General features: G+C 39.6%; 1 protein-coding gene across 23 annotated transcripts in view; it reads left to right on the forward strand.

Moving 5' to 3' along the window:
- Nucleotides 1–20684, forward strand: part of PARD3 (par-3 family cell polarity regulator) — a 727131-nt gene that overhangs the window by 293964 nt on the left and 412483 nt on the right. For 17 of the 23 annotated variants that reach the window (XM_067702290.1, XM_067702246.1, XM_067702221.1 and 14 more), the window contains exon 5: nt 12151–12282. The exons of the other annotated variants lie outside the window; for them this stretch is intronic. In XM_067702290.1, the coding sequence (XP_067558391.1) occupies nt 12151–12282 (132 nt within the window). The remainder of the gene's footprint in view (nt 1–12150; nt 12283–20684) is intronic. 23 annotated transcript variants of the gene reach the window in all.

A 20684-nucleotide genomic window follows, 5' to 3' on the forward strand; every position in this document is an offset into this window, starting at 1 on the left:
CTGTGTTATGTGTTGTATCTCATTTAATCACCTTCTGAAGTGTAAGTAGTGTGGCCTTTCCCAGTTTATTGGTGAGGAGGTAGAACCTGAGAGAGTTTAAATAATTCACCTAAGAATTAAGCCAACTGCTGAAAGATAAAGTTGTGTTATGAATCTCAATTGTCCTGTTTCATATTCTGTGCTCTTAAGTATGCTACCCACTTTCCAACATACTTACAGACTTTATATATTGCCCAGTGTTCATTTAGTTGAATATTTTAAACTGTAAAATATTTCATAACAACCTTCTCATTTCTATCACCTCTAAAACTTTCTGTTAAGCAATTAAAATAGGAATATAAGAATAACCAGCATTTATTATTAAAACCAAAATAATTTTTAAAACCTCACCAAGTCATATTATATCTTCACATCTTAGTCTTGAGTGAAAATATGCTAGTGTCATTAATATCACTACTAATAATCTGATTTTGGTAACTGATCTCCATTTCTTTCCCCCTTTTTGGGGGAACTTTTGTCTTTGTGTTTTCCAGTCCTTGTGATTGATATTTTTATCATTGTTATTGTGAAATTATATACTCAGCCCTCTTCCTGATATTTTATGTGTGTTGTTCAAAACAGCTTAACAACAACAAAGTAAATAATGATATAATTGGATTTTAATCGAAAGACCAGAATAAATATCCACGAGACTACGGTGATACTAATAAGTGATTGAATAAAAAATAAAATGGGGAAAAGGTCCAAATTTCCTCGCAGGAGAATTCCAAATAATATATGTTATACTTCCCCCTCCAGAAGGTGGAGCTTAATTCCCCTCCTCTCGAGGATTGGCTGCCTTTAGTAATTTGTTTCCAAAGAATAGAGAATGGAATGAGAAAAACATTAACTCTGTAGTGGGGAACTGTGGTGAACTGACCTGAACCCAGTGGTCAAGGTTAGTTATCACTAGTGATAATTCATGGTGATGGTATGAGCCCCTGATGTAGTGTAATGAGATGGGACCTCAGTGGAATTTTCCCCCAAACTCTTGACTCCGGTTTAATCATGAGGAGCCTTCAGACAAACCAAAATTGAGGGACGTTCTACACAATACTTGACCACCGTTCTTAAAGAATGTCATGGTCGCAAAATACCAGGGAAGACTGAGAAACAGTCTCAGATCAGAGGAGTCTGCGGAGACACGATAGCTAAATGCAGTTCGGGATCCTGCCGCGAAACAGGGATGTTAGTGGAAAAAACTGATGACTTGCAGATAAGTCTGTAGTTCGGTTAACAGTGTCGTACCGATGTTAATGTCTTCATTTTCACAGGTAAACCAAAGTTATGGAAGATGTCAGCATTGGAGAAAGTTGGGTAAAGAGTATGCAGGAGCTCTCTGTACCATCTTTTCTGTAAATCTAACCTTTTTCCAAAACAAGAAGGTACAATGTAAGTTGTACCACCCACATTTTGTGCCGAGAACTGGATGCCAGTTAATGCACCAATAATGAGAATTATGGAACGAGGATTCAGCCACTGGGCTCCATGAGCCTCCTGACATACCTGTTTGTTCCCTGAAATGTGTTTTTTGCTTTGAAAATGAGTTCTGTGAAAAGTTCAACTGATTTTGTTAAATATTGGTTTAAGGTTGGCCCCCTTTACTGCTACAAGCCTGAGTTTGAGAAATGCGTCAGCTTTAGACACGCTGCATCTTCAGGACTGGGAGCTCCCACTTTGTCTTCAGTTTTTATCCTGACGACCTCGTGCGTCAGCTGTTTCTTTTTCACTTTATTCAGATTGTTAAGATTTTTTTTTAAGGTGTGTGTGTGGGGTCAACAGCAATCACTCAGAAATTTCCCAGAATCACATTTTCTAAAATTATAATTTTCAGTTATAATTTGAGGACTAAAGCAGTTTCCTTGAAAATTAATATTCTTCTCAGAGAACATGCTTTTTCTGCTGATGGGGTTTGGAGAGAAGGACTTAATTCTTCAGAAGTCTGAGCCATTAATTTCTTTATTCTAATTGCTTCTCTTGTGGAGGTGGAGCAACATAGATAACTTCTTTTGGTTTTTGGGTTATAACCCAATTATATCATTATTTACTTTGCTGTTGTTAAGCTGTTTTGAGCAATGCACGTATGATATCAAGAAGAGGGCTGAATGTATTATTTCTCAATAACACTAACAACAATAATATCAATTACAAGGATTAGAGAAAACAAAGACAAAAGTTTCCCCCCAAAAAGGGAAAGAAATGGAGATCAGTTAACAAAGTCCGATTTTTAGTAGTGATATTAATGAAGCTAGCATATTTTTACTCACGCCTAAGATGTTAAGATATAATATAGACTTGGTGAAGTTTTAAAAATGATGCCAGTTTTAATAATTAATAAACTTTATTACTTACTGCTGATTAGTGCTGACTATTCTTAGATTCCTATTTTAATTGCTTAACGGAAAGTTGTAGAGGAGATAAAAATGATCTTCTACATTTTTCAAAAATGTATCTGTGGAAATGGTTTACCTGAGGAGGCCATTTCACAATTAAGGGGAGAACTTTACAGAAACTAAATTGTAGATGGTACCCGAGAACTTTTCACAGGAATGACTCAATTGTTCTGCTGACCCACCCAGTCCATTGAAGTTATGTTTGTAAACGGAAAAATGTAAGGAGCTGCTAATATTTACATTGCCACATTAATTATATATGGTGCCAATTGTAGTCATTTCTTTGGATATATATTGCTTTAAGATTAAGGTAAAAATGTTTTCAAATTTTAGCAATTTCTTTGAATATATATATATATATTGCTTTAAAATTAAGGTAAACTATTTAGATAGGTAAGCATAAAAGATTCATCTTGCACATTTGGATAAGATGTAAGATGGCAGATCTTTTGGAATCAGGTGACTAAGTGTTTTACTCTCTCTCCCTCACCTCCTCGCATCTGTTCCCTCCCTCTCTTGTGCAGTTCGCTCCTGATGCCAGATGCGATCATTATTTACAATTTTAGTTTTGAGATATGAACATTTGGAGTTATGTGTCTTTGAAAGAAAATGAAAATGTAGATGGGTATCTTGTACCTTCAAAATAAGAAGCGTGTAGCACTTTCTAAAATGTTGGAAAATTGTGTCAGATTCCAGTTGGTTTCGTGGAGTCGAGCAAGCGCCGCTCACATTCTCTATTGTTGTTGTGGAAAATGAACGGCATCTGACTCACAGCCTTGGTATCCTGTGTTTTTCTCCTACACTTGCCCTTGGTGGAAGGAGTAAGGTCAGAAGTGGGGGTCCCGACCCTGCTGACTGTGGGGTGTAGGTGGCTGTAGAACAACTACGTGACCGTGGTGGTTTTTGTGAAATTCTGTGAAAGAAATTAAACGGGAGCTGCTGTTTTGCTGCTTCTCTTTTAGCTCTTTTCCTTAGTTCCTCAGAACACAGGTGGAGATAACGTCTTTGTAACTTGAAAAAAGATTACACTTCCTCCCCATCTACCTTCTCCTCACTCCTTATGCATGTTTTCATAAGATAAAGGAGATAATCCCAGTTATATCAGACAAGAGATCATTGTATTTAAAATAATTTTATAAATTTATTTATTTATTTTTTATATTTGGCTGAGTTGGGTCTTCGTTGCTGCGTGCGGGCTTTCTCTAATTGCGGTGAGCGGGGGCTGCTATTCCTTGCAGTGCTCTCGGGCTTCTCATTGCGGTGGCTTCTCTTGTTGCGGAGCATGGGCTCTAGGTGCACAGGCTTCAGGAGTTGCAGCATGCAGGCTCAGTAGTTGTGGCTCGCAGGCTGTAGAGTGCAGGCTTAGTAGTTGTGGTGCATGGGCTTAGTTGCTCCGTGGCATGTGGGATCTTCCTGGACCAGGGCTCGAACCTATGTCCCCTTCATTGGCAGGGGGATTCTTAACCACTGCGCCACCAGAGAAGTCCCTAAGACAATTTTAAAACAAACATTTTACGCTTGATTATTCCTAAGACTATGTAGTGTTTATCAATGAACCAAACGTCTGTAACATAAATAGAAGTTGTGATTCAAGATTGTGTAATGGCTTTGTCCTACTTGACAAGCAAGAACTTGGGAGATACTTTCCCATGGGAGGGGGTCATTATATAGGAACGGCTGGATATCAGAAGTTATACCCAGGTGAACTGCGCTTCCTGCTTAGATGGAGAATGAGAACTTGGAAATGTCATCACTCAGAAATTGGGCATTGAAGTGGGGAGATATAACTGTGGGATCTGGTTAGTCATCCTAATCTCCATAGAGCATTTGTCATAACTTCTCTGAGTCCCCGTTTCTTTTTTTAGACAGTGAGAGCTTCAGCTGGCTGTTCTCTAGCTTTTTCCTTCCAGCTTTTAAAATTCTGTATCTAAAGTTTTTCATGGCCTTCTGAACTGTTGAGGTGGGTTAGGAACAACTGGGGAAATTGGTTCCAATAAGGAGCCTGAATGAGGCTCAGTTTTGCTGATCTTTTTCTTCTTGGATTTCCTGGTCTGCTCCACAAGCAGGTCTGGTAGCTTCAGAGACCTTTGTGCTCTGATGGTCACCTCTGGAAACACCATGGCCTTCATAAGTTGGTGTACCTCCATGTGAGATTTGACCAACCCCTTTTATGCCAGATCCTTTATGTTATAGCCTGATGCGTATCTGTTCCAGGGGTTATTTTTCTTACCTGATATCAAGACTGTTAACAAGGTCAGTTGTAAGTTGTGAGATAAACCTATAATGTCAAGCTTCTGGTTTTGTGAGCATGTCAACCTGAAGCATTTGCTGTGCAACAGGAAACTTATTTGCAGAATTAATTTTAGTTCTCAAGTGTGTTCTTCCATATTGGAGAGTTCCAACATGATTTTTTTTTTTTTTTGGAGTATTTAACATTTTTGAGTGTCCCACTGATCTAAATGTAATTTTATGATCTAGAAGCTATTGAGCATGTATTTATGATACATGCTGGAAAAGCCATGAGTTATAGTTCAGAATTTTTAAGGCCAGAATGAGTTTTGAGAACTGTGTATGGTACCTTTAACATTTCAAAGGAAAAAGAAAACTAATAAAATTTGATGTGCACGCTAGGAGATTTTACTTTATACATTAATAAAAAAATTTGCTTGGCTAAATTAATGTTTTTCAACTTTTGTTTTGTTTTTCTTTTTTTACTAATTTCTGTTCAAAACATAAACTCGGTTTAAAAAGAAAATTAAAATAGTTAAAAATAAAATATTTATTACTTATGAAATTTGAGCTAAAGAGGTGCTGTGGTAAATGTTTTGGCATTCAAAATCTTTGGACTTTGACCCTTCTGTTTTTTAATTTTAAACAACTTAAAATGTCAGTGTAATCAGTGTCTCTTGTTGCAAATTCTACCGCATTTTACTAGACTATATATCTATCATTTATAGATATTTATAGATAAATAAATGATAGATATATAGTCTATTATTAGACAGAATTTTGTTTTGACAAAAAATCTATGAATGTTCGAATCCTCTTTGTCCTGTCATAGTTCTGCTCAGAAGTAGGAACAAATTTTATTTTATTTTATTTTTTATACAGCAGTTCTTATTAGTTATTTGTTTCATACACGTTAGTGTATACATGTCAATCCCAGTCTCACAATTCATCCCACCACCACCCCCCTGCCACTTTCCCCCCTTGGTGTCCGTATGTTTGTAGGAACCAATTTTAAACACACATTATTTTCTTTATCTCCTCCACCCCTCTCATTAATAATGATTAAGAATGTGGAAGAAGGCAATTATCAAAAACGAAAGTAAGATGTATACATACAGGTACCAGTACTTTAGGGACAGGAATGACCGCTAATATGGAACCGGTTGTTTGACCTCTGATCAACAACGTTAGGCATTGCATGCAGGATACTGGTCACCATGTATTTCGAATAGTGCTTTTTAGTTCATTACAGTTGAAAATAGCCATGTGCCTAAGATAAGTGATGATAATTACTGTGTTTGGAATAAAATCCTGTGTTTCCTTACTGGTTTAAACTGATAGGGACTGCCAAACTTTCTGACTTCATTTACAAGTTGGCTATCGAACCTGTGTGTGTGTGTGTGTGTGTGTGTGTGAATTTATTTATTTATCTCCCCCCTCCCCCCAATTCTTATTTATATCTAGAGGGTGGTTTGAAGGTCAGAAAAGCACATTGACAACAATCCTGTTTACAGACCATTTTATGGTTGTTATCTTTAAGCTTTAGCCTTGGCATTGCTTCCAAGGTCATACTCTGGTATAGCTGTCAGGAGGCACAAAAGACAAACTCTGGCCTAGGGGCAGGAATGGGGCTGCCACACTGAATTGACAATATGACTACTGAAGATTTTAGCAAGCTTCCTGCAATTAAAAAAAAAAATTGTCCTAAGCCATAATTACTCATTTCACTTCAGCCTCATAATTTCAGGTTAGACATCCTGAAAATGGTTTTCCTTTGTTTTTTGTCTGTCTTTTCTTGTGGAAATGATAAAGCGGAAGATTGAATTCTCTTTGACCACAATTGCAGAGTTGAAAAATATTGTAAATTTAAAACCTTAAAACCACATAGGAATATTCGAAACCATAGGTTGCATAGAGGGTGCAAAAATGACATCTATATGCATCGGGTGTTTGGTGTTTCAAAATATGGCACAATTCCTAGTGATTTTTTAAAAGATGTTTGGAATTTTTACATTGAGATAACGTGCAAATATAGTTGGGTTTCCTCTGCTAACAGAAAAATATCCATTACTTCTATGATGTTTATGAAATATTCCTGTATTTCTGCAGTAGGGATGTAGGTTTGCCAGGAAATCTGACCATCAGCTAAATAGCTGTTTCTGAGAGATAAAACCTTGGAGCTGCAGCTTACTATGCCAGGAATAAGCCTCTATCCCAAGGCCTTGGGTGGGTTCTGTGTTATTTCTTTTTATTGGCTCAGGGAGGGGGCAGAAAGGACAGTCACTTTCCCTACCCTGGAAGAGATTTACTCCATAACCAAGCTATGGCTACCCTGGAGCAGCAAATTAATATGCATTTCTCAGCCTGGGTGGCTTTTTGACACCTGATGATGTGGCAGTACATTTAGATGGTAAGGAAAATGCCTGCTCACAGCAAGGAGCATCTGTTTTTTTTCTGGCAAGAGGAAAAGTTTTCCACCCAGTGCAAAAGCTTGAGTGGATGTTTGGGCCAGTCTCTTAAGGAGAGGATTAAAGTTATAATTTTAAAAAAAGGAGAGTAATTCATTATGGTATTTTTCTTATATAATCTTTTAGATGTAAAGTAGTAGCTTTAATGATTTTTTATTGTTAGCAAATTCAGTAGTTTTTAGGGTTTTCTATATTGGTCCTACTGCTAGATTTTTATAAGTCTAAAGAAAAAGATTTCTTTCTTTCTTTTTAAAGTTTGCCAGTATACAGAATGGAGACATTAATTTGATCATAGAATAAAATAGATTTAAAATCCCATTCTCCAATTTATTATAAATTCAACTCTAACTTGTGAAAATATCAATGACGAAAACATTTGTTGGTTTATTTTTTTCTTCAGGTTATGAAATAGTTTTGCAAATACATTTAACAAACATTTTGACTTTTTTGTAGTTGACTATAGTTTGGTCCATGAAAAATGTAGTCTTGCATAGACATAGTTAAAAGTACCATAATTTTGAAATCATTTACACTGGAAAAAGTATTTTCAAATTGAAAATAGAATGCATTGTATCCATTTCAGTTGAAAACAGTGACTATCCATGCATATATTGTAGAAAATACAACGTAAGTAGAAAATACATTGTATGTTATTAGGTTTATGGATGTGCTCACATCACAGATACTAATCACAGCTTCATAGGACTATACTCTGTGTGTGCACTTGATCCAAACTTCAGACAGGATTTTGAGGACGAACATTGCTGAAATCCTAGTAGCACCTGCATGGTGCTGTCGACAAAAATAACAGATACGTTGCATAATGATTAGTAATATATTTTAGAAATTCTTCACTTACCTGGTAATGACTAAGGTGACTGTAACTGGACTTTTTATACATCATAAATCAATTAATATATGCATTTATTATTGACTTTATCATATTAACATTGAATTCGAATTTTTTTTGTTATGGGGGTATGTTTTATTTTTCTTACCAATTAAATACTCAACGTTGATTCTACGAATATAAAATTGTAGAATTTTTCAGATGGAGTTCAAAAGGACAGATCTTTTGATTTTTTTTTTTAGCCCTATCTGCCTTAATATGATTACTTTGTGGTGGCCTGCTGCATGAATTACATGTCATAATTGACATAGAGAAATGCCACACTACTTTTTAGATGCAATTGGAAATAATCACATTTTCCCACAGACACTGTATACTGTAGGTGTGACATTAGATTGAAATAGGCGTCTAACAGTGGTATACATCTTTCTGTATAAATTTAAAAGTACAGTCATTGTATTTCAGTGAAAGTGCATTTCCACTGAAGTTTGTTGTGATACCTGATTAAAGCATTTCCTTATTGATTTGATTTTTAAAACAACAGATAGAAATGTTCCTTTAAAATTCTGGGATTTTGAAACCTTGTGAAAGTAGGAAACATAGTAAGTATTCCAGAAAAAGCCGTCCACGTAGGTGCAGGCCACTGAGCTAAGTGCTAGAGCTTAAAGGTGACTGGTGATCTTCTGCCTAGGTGTCAGTGTGATCATGGAAATAGCAATCTTAAAAATTAACTAAATTATAAGTTAGAACTATAATTAGGAGTAAAATCGGAATTTAGTAGTTCAGAAAGCATGACATTATCTGTTCTGTTGAGAGTCGGGAAATGTTTCTTAGGGAAGGCAGCTTTGGGAACTGGACCTTGAAGAGCAGTGAGTATTTTCACAGAAGAAATATTGCTGGGAGTCTGGGCTCAGGAAAATCCTGACGGAGGTGAGGATTCCTGTGACACCACGGGTCCTCATGTTTGTTCCAGGTGTGACGTGACCTAATGGGCATTTTAGAAGAATTCTCTTTGGAGCGTTGTTGGAGAGAAGGTTTGAGCCAGCCTCCAACTAGAAGGCTGCTGTAATGGTTCAGAAGAGAGGCACGTCGATCCTGAACTAGGGTGATGGCCGAAGGGTAAGATCTTGGCCATGAGCTTTGGATTAACGAGACTGTGGAGATTAGGTACATACCTTTGGGACATCCTGTTGGAAATTTAGATCATGAATTCAGAAAATCAGTTTAGTGTTGGTGACCTGTGGGTAGAAGCTGTCAGAGAGGAGGTTTTGCACTTGTACCTTTTTGAGCTTGTTCAGGGAGACGGTAGTGAGTGGTCCATAGTAAGAGCCCACAGGGGCCATTTAAGGGAAGACGAATAATGATGGAGATTCAAAAGGAATCAAAAGGAAGTACCAGGAGCTTTTTGAATTCTAGACATCAGGAAAAGAGAGTTTTGTGGCCTCCGGTCTCTTTACTTTAAAGATATATTTTTCCCTTTGCAAGTGGTATTTTGTCACTATGCATACATCCGGTTCATTATCAACTTTTCACCTAATGGTTTTAGCATCCACTGATTATCTTTGCCTGAATGAATGATTTCATTAGGAGTTGAAAACGGTGACTTTTCTAATACTGTTAATTGTTCTACTTCCATACCTCGGCATTTTCCTGAAAAGACAAGCTTTCCCCTTTGACTGGCACTATTGGTTTCTCTGAAATACAGTTCCTACTAAAAAGGCAGGATAGATTTTTAATGCTTTCTGTTTGATTATTCATTTTCAAAGTAAAGAGTTGGTATAATAATCACCTCTAATGGTGGGAAAAGAATAGAAAAACCAGGTCCCTAGCCAATGGTAGGACCCTGTGCGATCCTTGACGTAAAAACTGTGCTTGTGTTTCGCCACACTTCCAATCCTTTCTCTCTTCGTGGACGTTTAAGGTTCTGTCATTAATAAGTTTATCTGCCCCTTATGATTTATTTGAATTTCTGGTCAGTAAGTTTAGGGACAACCATGTGAAACAGATAGTTTCGCTTTGTTCTGAAGTTACTATGCTCAAGTTTTAAGGAAGGGCTCTTAGTATTTTGAGATACAGTGAGCTTTAGTTTCTTCATTTGCTTCATTCTTTTCTTTCGTCTTTGTCTATGTCCTCTGCTTAGCTTACCATTTCCACGTTCCTGTAAGCAAGGTCACTACCTCATCCCTGGGTGTGGAGCAGCAGCCTAATCTTACCAGCATCTTCCTTTTACTTGTGGTTATGCCCCATCACAGCTTTCTTTCTTTCTTTTCTTTTTTTTTAATAACTTTATTTATTTTATTTCTTTTTGGCTGTGTTGGGTCTTCGTTGCTGCGCGCAGGCTTTCTCTAGTTACGGTGAGCAGGGGCTGCTCTTCGTTTTGGTGCGTGGGCTTCTCTCATTGCGGTGGCTTCTCTTGTTGCAGAGCACGGGCTCTAGGCACACGGGCTTCAGTAGTTGTGGCTTGCGGGCTCTAGAGCGCAGGCTCAGTAGTTGTGGTGCACGGTCTTAGTTGCTTCGTGACGTGTGGGATCTTCCCGGACCAGGGCTCGAACCTGTGTCCCCTGCATTGGCAGATGGATTCTTAACCACTGTGCCACCAGGGAAGCCCCTATCACAGCTTTCTTGAGCCATAGTGACCAAAAAGGTACAGAGTTTTACTAGTAAAAAGTACTTGCTGCTAATGGTTAATTCTCCTATCGAGTTTTTAAAGTTTATTTTCTGTAGTTTGATTTTTAAAAAATTACAAAGTTTCATGCCAAAAGTATACTGGTAAATCTTTATAGGTTAAAAAATTCTTCTTCATATGTCACAGCATTGGCATAGGTCCAGGAAAATCAATTCTTTTTTTTTTGGTACGCGGGCCTCTCACTGTTGTGGCCTCTCCCGTTGAGGAGCACAGGCTCAGAGGCCATGGCTCATGGGCCCAGCCACTCTGTGGCATGTGGGATCTTCCCGGACCGGGGCACGAACCCATGTCCCCTGCATCGGCAGGCGGATTCTCAACCACTGTGCCACCAGGGAAGCCCAGTCAATTCATTTTTAAGTTTTATTCTCTGATGAAACAGAAAGCAGTATCCTGGTCTATTGCTAAGGTCTATACGATGCAAATCTATTATATTACACTTTTTTGTTTCTATGTGTGTGCTGACTGCTCATGTGGTTTAAGTAATAAAGAATAAGGATCAATCATGTATATGATGATATTTACAACCACGCTACCCTTGGCAAAGTTTTTAAGGAAAACATTTGGGTACTTAAAGTGGGCACTGATGTAAGTGGGTTAAAGTGAGGTTAACATTTTAAATTTATTCTTGTAGGAGATATTTGGATTTAGTTATTAAACTAAAATGTTCGACTTTCCTACCTTATCCTAGCCTTCTCATTTCTTTTCAGAACATTGAAATTAAGTTTTGCAGCTCTAAAGCCAAAGCAAGTTGTTATAAATTATTATTTGAAAGAGATACCTTGGTTGCTGTGGGGTGTATTAAATAAATATTTATCAGTTGACTAGGTTTTTATGTAAAGACATCACTCGTCATAAGCATGTCGGGGTGAACAACTGTGTGTCTCTTATGTACCATGTATTGGGATAGACTAATTTTTTTCTCTACTTGATATTTGAATTAATGTTTACAACTAGCTCGTGAGGGAGGCAACAGAAGAACCCAGAGTCTTCAATCTCTTGCCCAAAGTCACAGAACTGCGAGGATCTAAATAAAGAGCAAATTCATTTGTCTTCCCTGTTTTAAACATTTTTGGTGAATTATAGAAAATATCACACAGTATTATTCTAAGATCGGAAGGAAGAAGAAAAGAGAAAATGCCGTGATTGAGTGATGATTAAAGGCTGGTATAGAAGTATTTTCCATTTTCTGGTGCATGTCCTTGGCTTGGGGATGTGTATCCGAGAGGAGGGCAGAGTGTGTTCTTCTGTCTATTGTGGGCCTGTGTGTGTGGCTACAGCCCTCAGACTCCCTTATCCCAGGCAGGTGACTGCATTTCTGAGGTCTAACCTGGAGGGAATGTCCTCAGTCAGCTTTTTGGTATAGACATGGGAAAAACATTTTAAATATGTAGAATCATTTTTCTGCTACTTTTGAAAAACCAGGTGCATCATTAATTTGCAAGATCTGGTTTTTTACAAGACACCTTTTTGTTTCTTTTTGAATAGAAAGATGAAAACTACAGAAGCCTCCCACGGGACACTAGTAACTGGTCTAACCAATTTCAGAGAGACAATGCTCGCTCATCTCTGAGTGCCAGTCACCCAATGGTGGACAAGTGGCTGGAGAAGCAAGAACAGGTAACACAAACGAATCCTTCTACATGCGTCGGTGGTGTAACTTCCTAGCCCATCCCCCAGACGTTGCCCTCCATCACAGTGTTGACTGGAGATAAGTGATTCTGCCAGACTGCAGTTAAGGACCAGGCTCCGTATCAGAGTGTGCGTAACATAAGTGTAGACTATTTCGGTGGTGGTTCCTCATCAAAGATTTCTCATAAGCAGGTGCTGTAGGTTCTCAAGTATCACCACCGTAGAGCTTGTTAGGCTGTGAGGCACAGATATTTGGTGTGAATAATGTGGTTTATAGGTAGACTTTCAAGACCACCCATGGGCTCTCCTCTCGACTGAGAGGCAATTACGTCAAAGGATCTGAAGAGGCAAAATAAATTTTCTGTTATCCCTGACTTCACTTTATGGGAAAAATGTAAGCTGTAGTGTTGTTTCAGCATTTAGACTGTCTTGTCAGGTCTGGGGACTTGTCCTTTCATAAATGTCAAGGACCTGTTGTAGGTGTCTACGTTTTCAGAGTAGCTTAGTTCACTCTGTGGGGCAGTCACCTCCAATTCATGAAATCAGAATTGTTACCACTCAGTATACATAGTGGCTTGGGAAGAGGACTGTTTGCAACAAAACTGTTGGTATGAAGACTAAGAATTTATCTGGTAAGTTTTGATGTATAAAAAATTCTTGCAGTGTTGTTTTTTTAAAGTGTTAATTGTTTATTGTTAGTCACAGTGTTTCTCTGTAGTGGGAACGCCAGTGTTTTCTTTGTAGGTTTATTAGTTTTGATATTAAAAATGCACTTATTTGGTTCCTTCGTCATCTATATTCTTTAAAAAGTTCATATGGATCACAAACTGGGTGAGTACTCGGTGACAGAATGCTTTGTTGTGTATCAGTTTCAATAATTTCTAAAATTATTGATAATTCGGTTGCCTAGATACTGGAATAGCTGTTTTTCAATTTAGATTAATGATATCAGTGGAAAGAAACCCTAAGTATTTTGCTGAATTCATCTCAGTCTATGTTTTACAGCATAAACCTCGTAAAATAGTTCTGTGTATGTGGGGTGTTTGATTATGAAACAATAAAAAAGGACAGTTTGCCTTTGATACCTGTGATGGAATGATTTTTATCCTATAGTAAGGAGTATAAAACTTTGTGTGCTGGAAATAATTTTAATATATATTTTTTGATGTGGACCATTTTTAAAGTCATTATTGAATTTGTTACAGTATTGCTTCTGTTTAATGTTTTGGTTTTTTGGCTGCAAGGCATGTAGGACCCCAGCTTCCTGACCAGGGATCAAACCCGCACCTCCTGCACTGGAAGGCGAAGTCTTAACCAGTGGACTGCCAGGGAAGTCCCTGGAAATGATTTTAAATAGTTTAAAAACCATGGAAGTTCTACTTAGGAAAAACAAGTGATAAAAACAAGTGAAAACCCAGTGATAATGAAATAGTAACACTAATTAGTTTAAAATCTGTATTGTTTTGCGAAAATTATCACTTTGAAGTAACTTTTTAGGATTGAGATAGTTCACCTCGGGTCTGGGGTCAGACTGGCTGCTATCGGCTCTTCACCACGTGTGGGGTTTGGGCACTTGCTCACCTTGTCTGCCCCTCAGTTTATTCACACAGTGGACATAGCGGATGTGGTAATCATAGAGCTGGCCTCATGATTAATACCTCAGGTGATATAATACCTGCTGAGGGCTTAGATTCATGCCCGGTACCCAGACAAATTCAGTGTGTCTTAGTATATTTGTTGGAAAAGCATTGTGTGCTAATACAGAACATCTAGATTGCATGATAAGGAACTACTCCTTGCTTCTTTAACAAGAAGTCAGGGGGAAGCAAGGGTAGGGGTTCATTTCTGGCCCAGTGGTCTTCCTGAGGGTCAAGGTTCCCCAGCTTCTCCCGGAGCCCCGCAGGCTTGGCTAGTCCTTTCCTGCTGGGTCCAGACCATCACATCCTTGCAGAGGTAGGGGGCCGGGCCCTTCTCTTCACTGTGGCCCATTTGAAAGCAGATAAGCTTTTCCTGTCATCTCCCCCTTCCCCCGCCCACCAGATGCCCTTTGTGTTTTGTTGTCCAGAATCTCATGACTTGCCTACCCGTTTTGAAATCAAAGGCAGTACAAGTACCTGTGTTGGTTTAGACTAATTGCGTTTGACCTCCTGGTGCTGGGGGTGGAAATGGGGGTTTACCTTCCCTGAAACACAATTGCTCATCACTAAACACAGTCAGGACTCCATTCAAGCTAAAGTTGCTGAATCTGACCATTTTTATTGCAAGATTAGGAGAAAAAAATTGGCAGCCCAGAGTTTCTAAAATATGATACATTTAATTATTTCTGAAAATATAACTTTGGGCTTCCCTGGTGGCGCAGTGGTTGAGAGTCCGCCTGCCGATGCAGGGGACACGGGTTCGTGCCCCGGTCTGGGAAGATCCCACATGCCGCGGAGCAGCTGGTCCCCTGAGCCATGGCCGCTGAGCCTGCGTGTCCAGAGCCTGTGCTCCGCAATGGGAGAGGCTACAACAGTGAGAGGCCCGCACCGCGCAAAAAAAAAAAAAAAAAAAAAAAAAAAAAAAATATATATATAGGGTTTCTTTTTAAGCAAAAGGGATGCACTGAGACACAACTTTTTTTTTTCCCCCAAAACTAAGCCTTGATTGGCTTTTGTTGAAGTTATTTGAAGTATTTGTTCCATGATAAGAAAGTTAAAAAAGAAAAAAAAAAGTGCTTTCTTAATATGTGTAGCCACTGTAAATGACATTAGCTTATTGACTCCTGAGCCTGCAGTCATCTTCTTCCTTGGCTTCAGTTTAAGAAATGCCGATCCATTCATTAAATTTAATGATTTACCATCAGCAGGATAATTAACTAGCCTGAAGTCTATTTAACTGGACAGGAACAGCAAAAACAAAACAAAACCCGTATTAAAACTTTGGCCAAAAGTAAGCACAATTGTTTGGGCAGAAGAGTACAAATAGGTTATGCTGGATACACTGGAAATCTAGTCCAGCCATTCTCATTTAATTGTGGATTTATTCATTTAACTGTTCCCATGAGTCATTTGACTTTAATGGCCTGATGTCTCTTCTGTGTTTTTGTTTTTGTTTTTTTGCCATTAAAAATATAGTAAAGGAGTGGCATCATGTAGATAAAAGAATATTTCATACGGTTAAAAAAAAAATCAGCCCTTGCCTTTATGCTTTGGGATCACCGGAGTGGAACTGATGTCTTCTTTTAGTTACGCCATCTGGACTGAAGAGGTCAAGAGAGTTCTAGATTGTATATGCCTCCAGTGGTTTTGTTTTTGCTCTATTTCCTACTAGAGTGCTTGTTTCTCATTATCTCTGTTTTTTGAAGGCAATTATGACCACATCAGCTTTGCCAGTGGGAATAAACAGTAGGGATGAAAAGGACAAAGGAGGGTGTGTGCTGAGCTAGCAGGCACCTCTGGAAGCTGAGGTGCTTTCTCTTTTGGGATTGATAAGGGGACGATTGAATCTTCCTTCCCTCTGTTAGAGTGTTGGTAAGTTTACCTCTGTCTCTAAAGGTAGGTGGTGTATCTGAACTCTGAACTCTGACCCAGGAAGCACTTGGAGTCAAAGTCAACATGATTCCAGAATCATGACTGACTCACCTTGCTCAGATTTGCCTGTAGCGGCATCCTACGTCAGGGTCATCTCAGAAGGTAGAGGACTGAGCATCTTTCAAAGACATCCTTTTCTTACCTCAATCTCTTGACTTCCTTCTCCTGGGAGCTCTCAGAGGAAGTACAAAGGATTTGAAAACTAAATGGGTTTCTGTCATGTTGCCTTAAAAATGTTCTCCTGCTTCCGAAATTTTGACTCTGAGACCCAAGAAACAAAAAACATAGCAAACCACCCTCAGTTTTTTTTCTTTTTGTGTAATTAATTAATTTATTTTTGGCTGCGTTGGGTCTTTGTTGCTGCGCGTGGTCTTTCTCTAATTGCAGTGTGTGGGCTTCTCATTGCGGTGGCTTCTCCTGTTGCGGAGCACGGGCTCTAGGCACGTGGGCTTCAGTGGTTGTGGCACACAGGCTCAGTAGTTGTGGCGCACGGGCTTAGTTGCTCCGCAGCACGTGGGATCTTTCCGGATCAGGGCTCGAACCCGTGTCCCCTGCATTGGCAGGCGGATTCCTAACCACTGCGTCACCAGGGAAGCCTCCCCAGTTTTGATGTATGACAGTGCTTTAAGAAATCTGAATTCCTTTTAACGATTACCATTTCCTTGACTCTGCATGGAGTATAATTTAATATTGGCAGAAAATAGATCATAAGCTGCCTTTGTTCTTCTATCCCCACCGTTTATTGCAACTAATAAATTCCACAGAAGAGGAGGCAGGAACTTTACAATACATGATTGGGAGAATTTGGGACCAGAATGTAGAGGGACCTGAAGGGAAATTTAAGCTAATTGGGAGCCTGCCATTTTCACTACCTTGTCTGGGTGAACAGGCCTGAAGCCAATTAACAGAAAACCCTAGGAGGTGGAAGGCACATTCCAGCCACCACTTACGCTCTGTTACAGGGGATGACTGCCCTGACCTTTAGAGAAAAGTCCATGCTTTAAGGTTCTTTCCATCAAGCAAAAACTGCATCTAATAGGCAGATTATACTGAGGGAGGCAGACTCAGGGAAAGACCTTAAATGTGTGGTGATCACGAGGTTTAGGTTTGACATTGAATGGGCCGTCCCCTCCCCTTTGGAGCCTGTGAGGCCATGAATTTTAGAAGCACTGAACTGCCTTTTCCCTTCTTCTTTTGTGCACTTTTGTCACTGTCTCTAGCCACGATGCTTTTGCTCCAGGCTTTTTCACGCAGACAGAACATTTCTGAATTTTCATCACTTATTCCTTCTGAAATGAATGTGGCTAATCCAGGGATAGGTCTGTTTTTACATCAGCTTGTATTTGTTGACTCCTAGAGATTATAATTAGAAAATAGCTGATGGTTAAATAGAAAACCTGTGTAATAAAATAATGCCAGGGAATGAATGCTTATCATTGGTCCTGTTCTCAAAAGAGAAGAGTCCAACACTGTCTGCTTATCCTGATCCTTTTAAAACTTTTGAAAATATTTATGTATTATGATTGCTATTCATGTGCTACACAGTGGGTATAGTCACAATCATGGAAAAGTTAAGTTACTATGAAAGTGTTTCATTTTTACATTTCATTGTAATTTGATTAAAGCCAAAGTTTTGAGGAGCTAGAGCAGAAGTAAATTTTAAAAATTAGAGTCTGTTTTGGATGTGAGTAAACAGCGTAGTGAAGCAACGTTTTTAAGCTTATCCAGATTTTATATGGGGATAGTTTAGAAAAGTGAGTAAGTCAGTCAGTAAGTCCTCGTGTTCCTAGGTTTTGCCCATTTCACCCTGGCATGATGAATGACGGGGTCAGGGGTCATGCTGTGGGCCCACACCTCTCTCCGTGGTTGGTTTTTCTTCCATCCACCTGCACAGGCAAGATCCTCATCTTTCCCCAAGTGCTTAAAAACCTTTTCTAAATGGGGGAAAAAAAAAAATCTCATCTCATTGACACTTAGAACCATCCAGATGACATATAACTGGTTTTCCAGAATATGAACTGATCATACTTTCTTAATGACAAAATGAGGAGGTGGCTTCTTCAGAAATCTGATTACAACAGCTGCAAACCGGTCAGCGAAATGACTGCAGGGTCAACGCCTTAGAACAAGGAAGAGCTCTGGAAATTCTGACATGGGAACTGGCCGGGCTTCCTGGTCTCTGCCGCACTAATGGGACAGGAGGTTAGGCTCTGGTCCTGCTAAATAGTAACTGGGATGTGGTTGGTTTGTTTATTCTTTAGCACAAAGACACTGAGTAACCAAAAGACTTGATAATCTGGTTAAAAATAATCAAAGGCCCCTGCCTCCCAATTTCTAAAGTTCTACAGTTTTCTATTAAAAGGCAGGGGATTTATTAATATTATTTCCTAGTTGGCAAAGTTTCGCAGAACTTGTGCCAAAGCTAATAGAATTGTGTTCGCCTCTAGCAGCAGCAAATGTAGAAACTAAAAACATCGATCGCTTTAAAAATTAAGTTTAGGGCTTCCCTGGTGGCGCAGTGGTTGGGAGTCTGCCTGCCGATGCAGGGGACGCGGGTTCGTGCCCCGGTCTGGGGGGATCCCGCGTGCCGCGGAGCGGCTGGGCCCGTGGGCCATGGCCGCTGGGCCTGCGCGTCCGGAGCCTGTGTTCCGCAGCGGGAGAGGCCGCAGCGGTGAGAGGCCCGCGTACGGCAAAAAAAAAAAAAAAAAAATTAAGTTTAGTTTTCATTATAAAAATGCCGGAGAGTTTCTTTATAGCAGAAACATGTCATGTTCACAATAACACCAAAAATAAAACCAAAACAACCTTTGAAGAGAGGTGTCATGTCTCCTGGATATGCCAAGAGCAGATTATCTTGCGCTTTGATAATGGGATGTCTGCCATTATAATACATGTCTTGACATTAGTCGAGGTTTAAATGATAGTGTCATCTTTGTACGTGACACATACTATTTTTCAGAAACCCTACACATTTTCTACTTGTATTATCAAAGAACAGTGGACTCATAGCATCAAATATAAGAACAGGACTGCAGCGCAGGGGGCTGGTGGACATTCTTCCGAGAAGGAAACACGAGTTTCCCAGGGAGCCTTGCCAGCCACGTGCAGGGCCCCTTTGGACGGTGTTTTCTCGTGGGAGCGACAAGCATTTTACCCTTATGTAAATTCAGTGGCACGTAACTCACTGGCGTGACCTTTTCTCGGTTGCGTAAAATCTGCAACCTTCATTTTCACTGTAGACAAAATGGGGGAAATAATACGCGCTGTTGGCTTCACGCGTGAAGATTGAGTGAGTAACACATTTCAAAATGCAGATCCAGGTTTTGGTGCATCGTGGGCACTTGCTGGGTGCTGCTCTCCTGTCTTTATTTTGGGTAAGAATAGCTTCGGTAACTCTCCCTGTGTCACAACAGTCGCTGGCTGTTTTTCTCCTGGCGTATTGGGAGTATTTGTGCTGTGCTGGTTCCTTTTCATCCCTGGTGTATTTCTAATGCCCTCATCATCCTTCCAGAATTGGATTCTTGCTTCCATGGCATCTTACCAGAACTAAAATAAAAGTTAATCATTTAAAATCATCTCTGGTTCTTTTCTGAAGGACATAATCTGACATAACAGTGATATTAGTGTTCATCTCTGTGTCTGTGTCCATTTTTTATATTCCCTTTTGGTTTTGGCAAGCACGCGTGGCTTTGCTACGATTAGGTCTAAGGATGCCATTTAAGAATGCTGAGTGTCTTACTAGGGTTTCTGCTTGGCCACTTCCTAAGCTTCTGGGTTCCTTTGTGAAGTGAATGGAGCTCGGGAGACACAGGGCTGCCCATGGGCTCTTAGAGTGAGGGGTGCAGTTTAAGGGGTACTAGTCAATTCTCCTGTTCCTTTATGACTGGCCATTTTTATTGCTTCTTTTGCCTATGGAGCTCAAAGCCTGCAAGCAGCAGGGAAGTGCTTCAGAAATTCTACCAAGTGAAAAATCTTTGGTGGTGTGTGGATTAACCTTCACGGGAGTCTGTTCGTAGCTGATGATTTTCTTCCCTGTGAATACAGCTGCTAGAACTAGATGTTTCGAGCTTGCGCTGTGGATAAAGGTGCATTTTCTTTTTTAGCTACAACCCTCAGGTGCCTTTTCATAAATTCATTGCAGGCAGTCTTCAAGATTTTGTTGTGAGCTGTGTGATTAAATATGACCATGAAAAAAATACAGGCTTTCTCGTCTCTCTTTATCCCCACCCATCTGTATGTCATTTGCTTTTGAAAATTTGTTCTTTATTTCTACGTTCAGTGAGCAGGGGAACTGCTATCCTTTAAAAATCCTGGTTAAGAAATTGCATTAACATCTTTGGCTTACAGTATGTTGTTTCCACTACCCGTTTCCTGCAGCCTGCCTGTAGCAATTGAATCCCTCTAAGCCATTTAAAATTTTGGAATGTTATGATCTAGGTAGGTATACTTTTTCAAAATCAGTCTTATACAAGCTTTTTCCAGCTACCTTCAACAGGATTCTGGAATGGTCCTGAAAAAATGGCCGTTTTTAAGCACTAAAACATTTTGCCCAATGGTTTTATGTTCTTTTTTCCCCCACTGAGGCCTGGGTATATGTGCCCTGTAGTATTTTCATTGGGTCTGTGTATCTATGAGACATTCTTTTAAAATTATATTTATTTTTGGCTGTGTTGGGTCTTCGTTTCTTTTTTTTCTTTTGCGGTACGTAGGCCTCTCGGTGTTGTGGCCTCTCCCGTTGCGGGGCACAGGCTCCGGACGCGCAGGCTCAGCGGCCATGGCTCACAGGCGCAGCCGCTTCGCGGCATGTGGGATCCTCCCGGA

Source organism: Pseudorca crassidens, chromosome 1 (genome assembly GCF_039906515.1).
Source record: "Pseudorca crassidens isolate mPseCra1 chromosome 1, mPseCra1.hap1, whole genome shotgun sequence".
Taxonomy (NCBI): Eukaryota; Metazoa; Chordata; class Mammalia; order Artiodactyla; family Delphinidae; genus Pseudorca; species Pseudorca crassidens.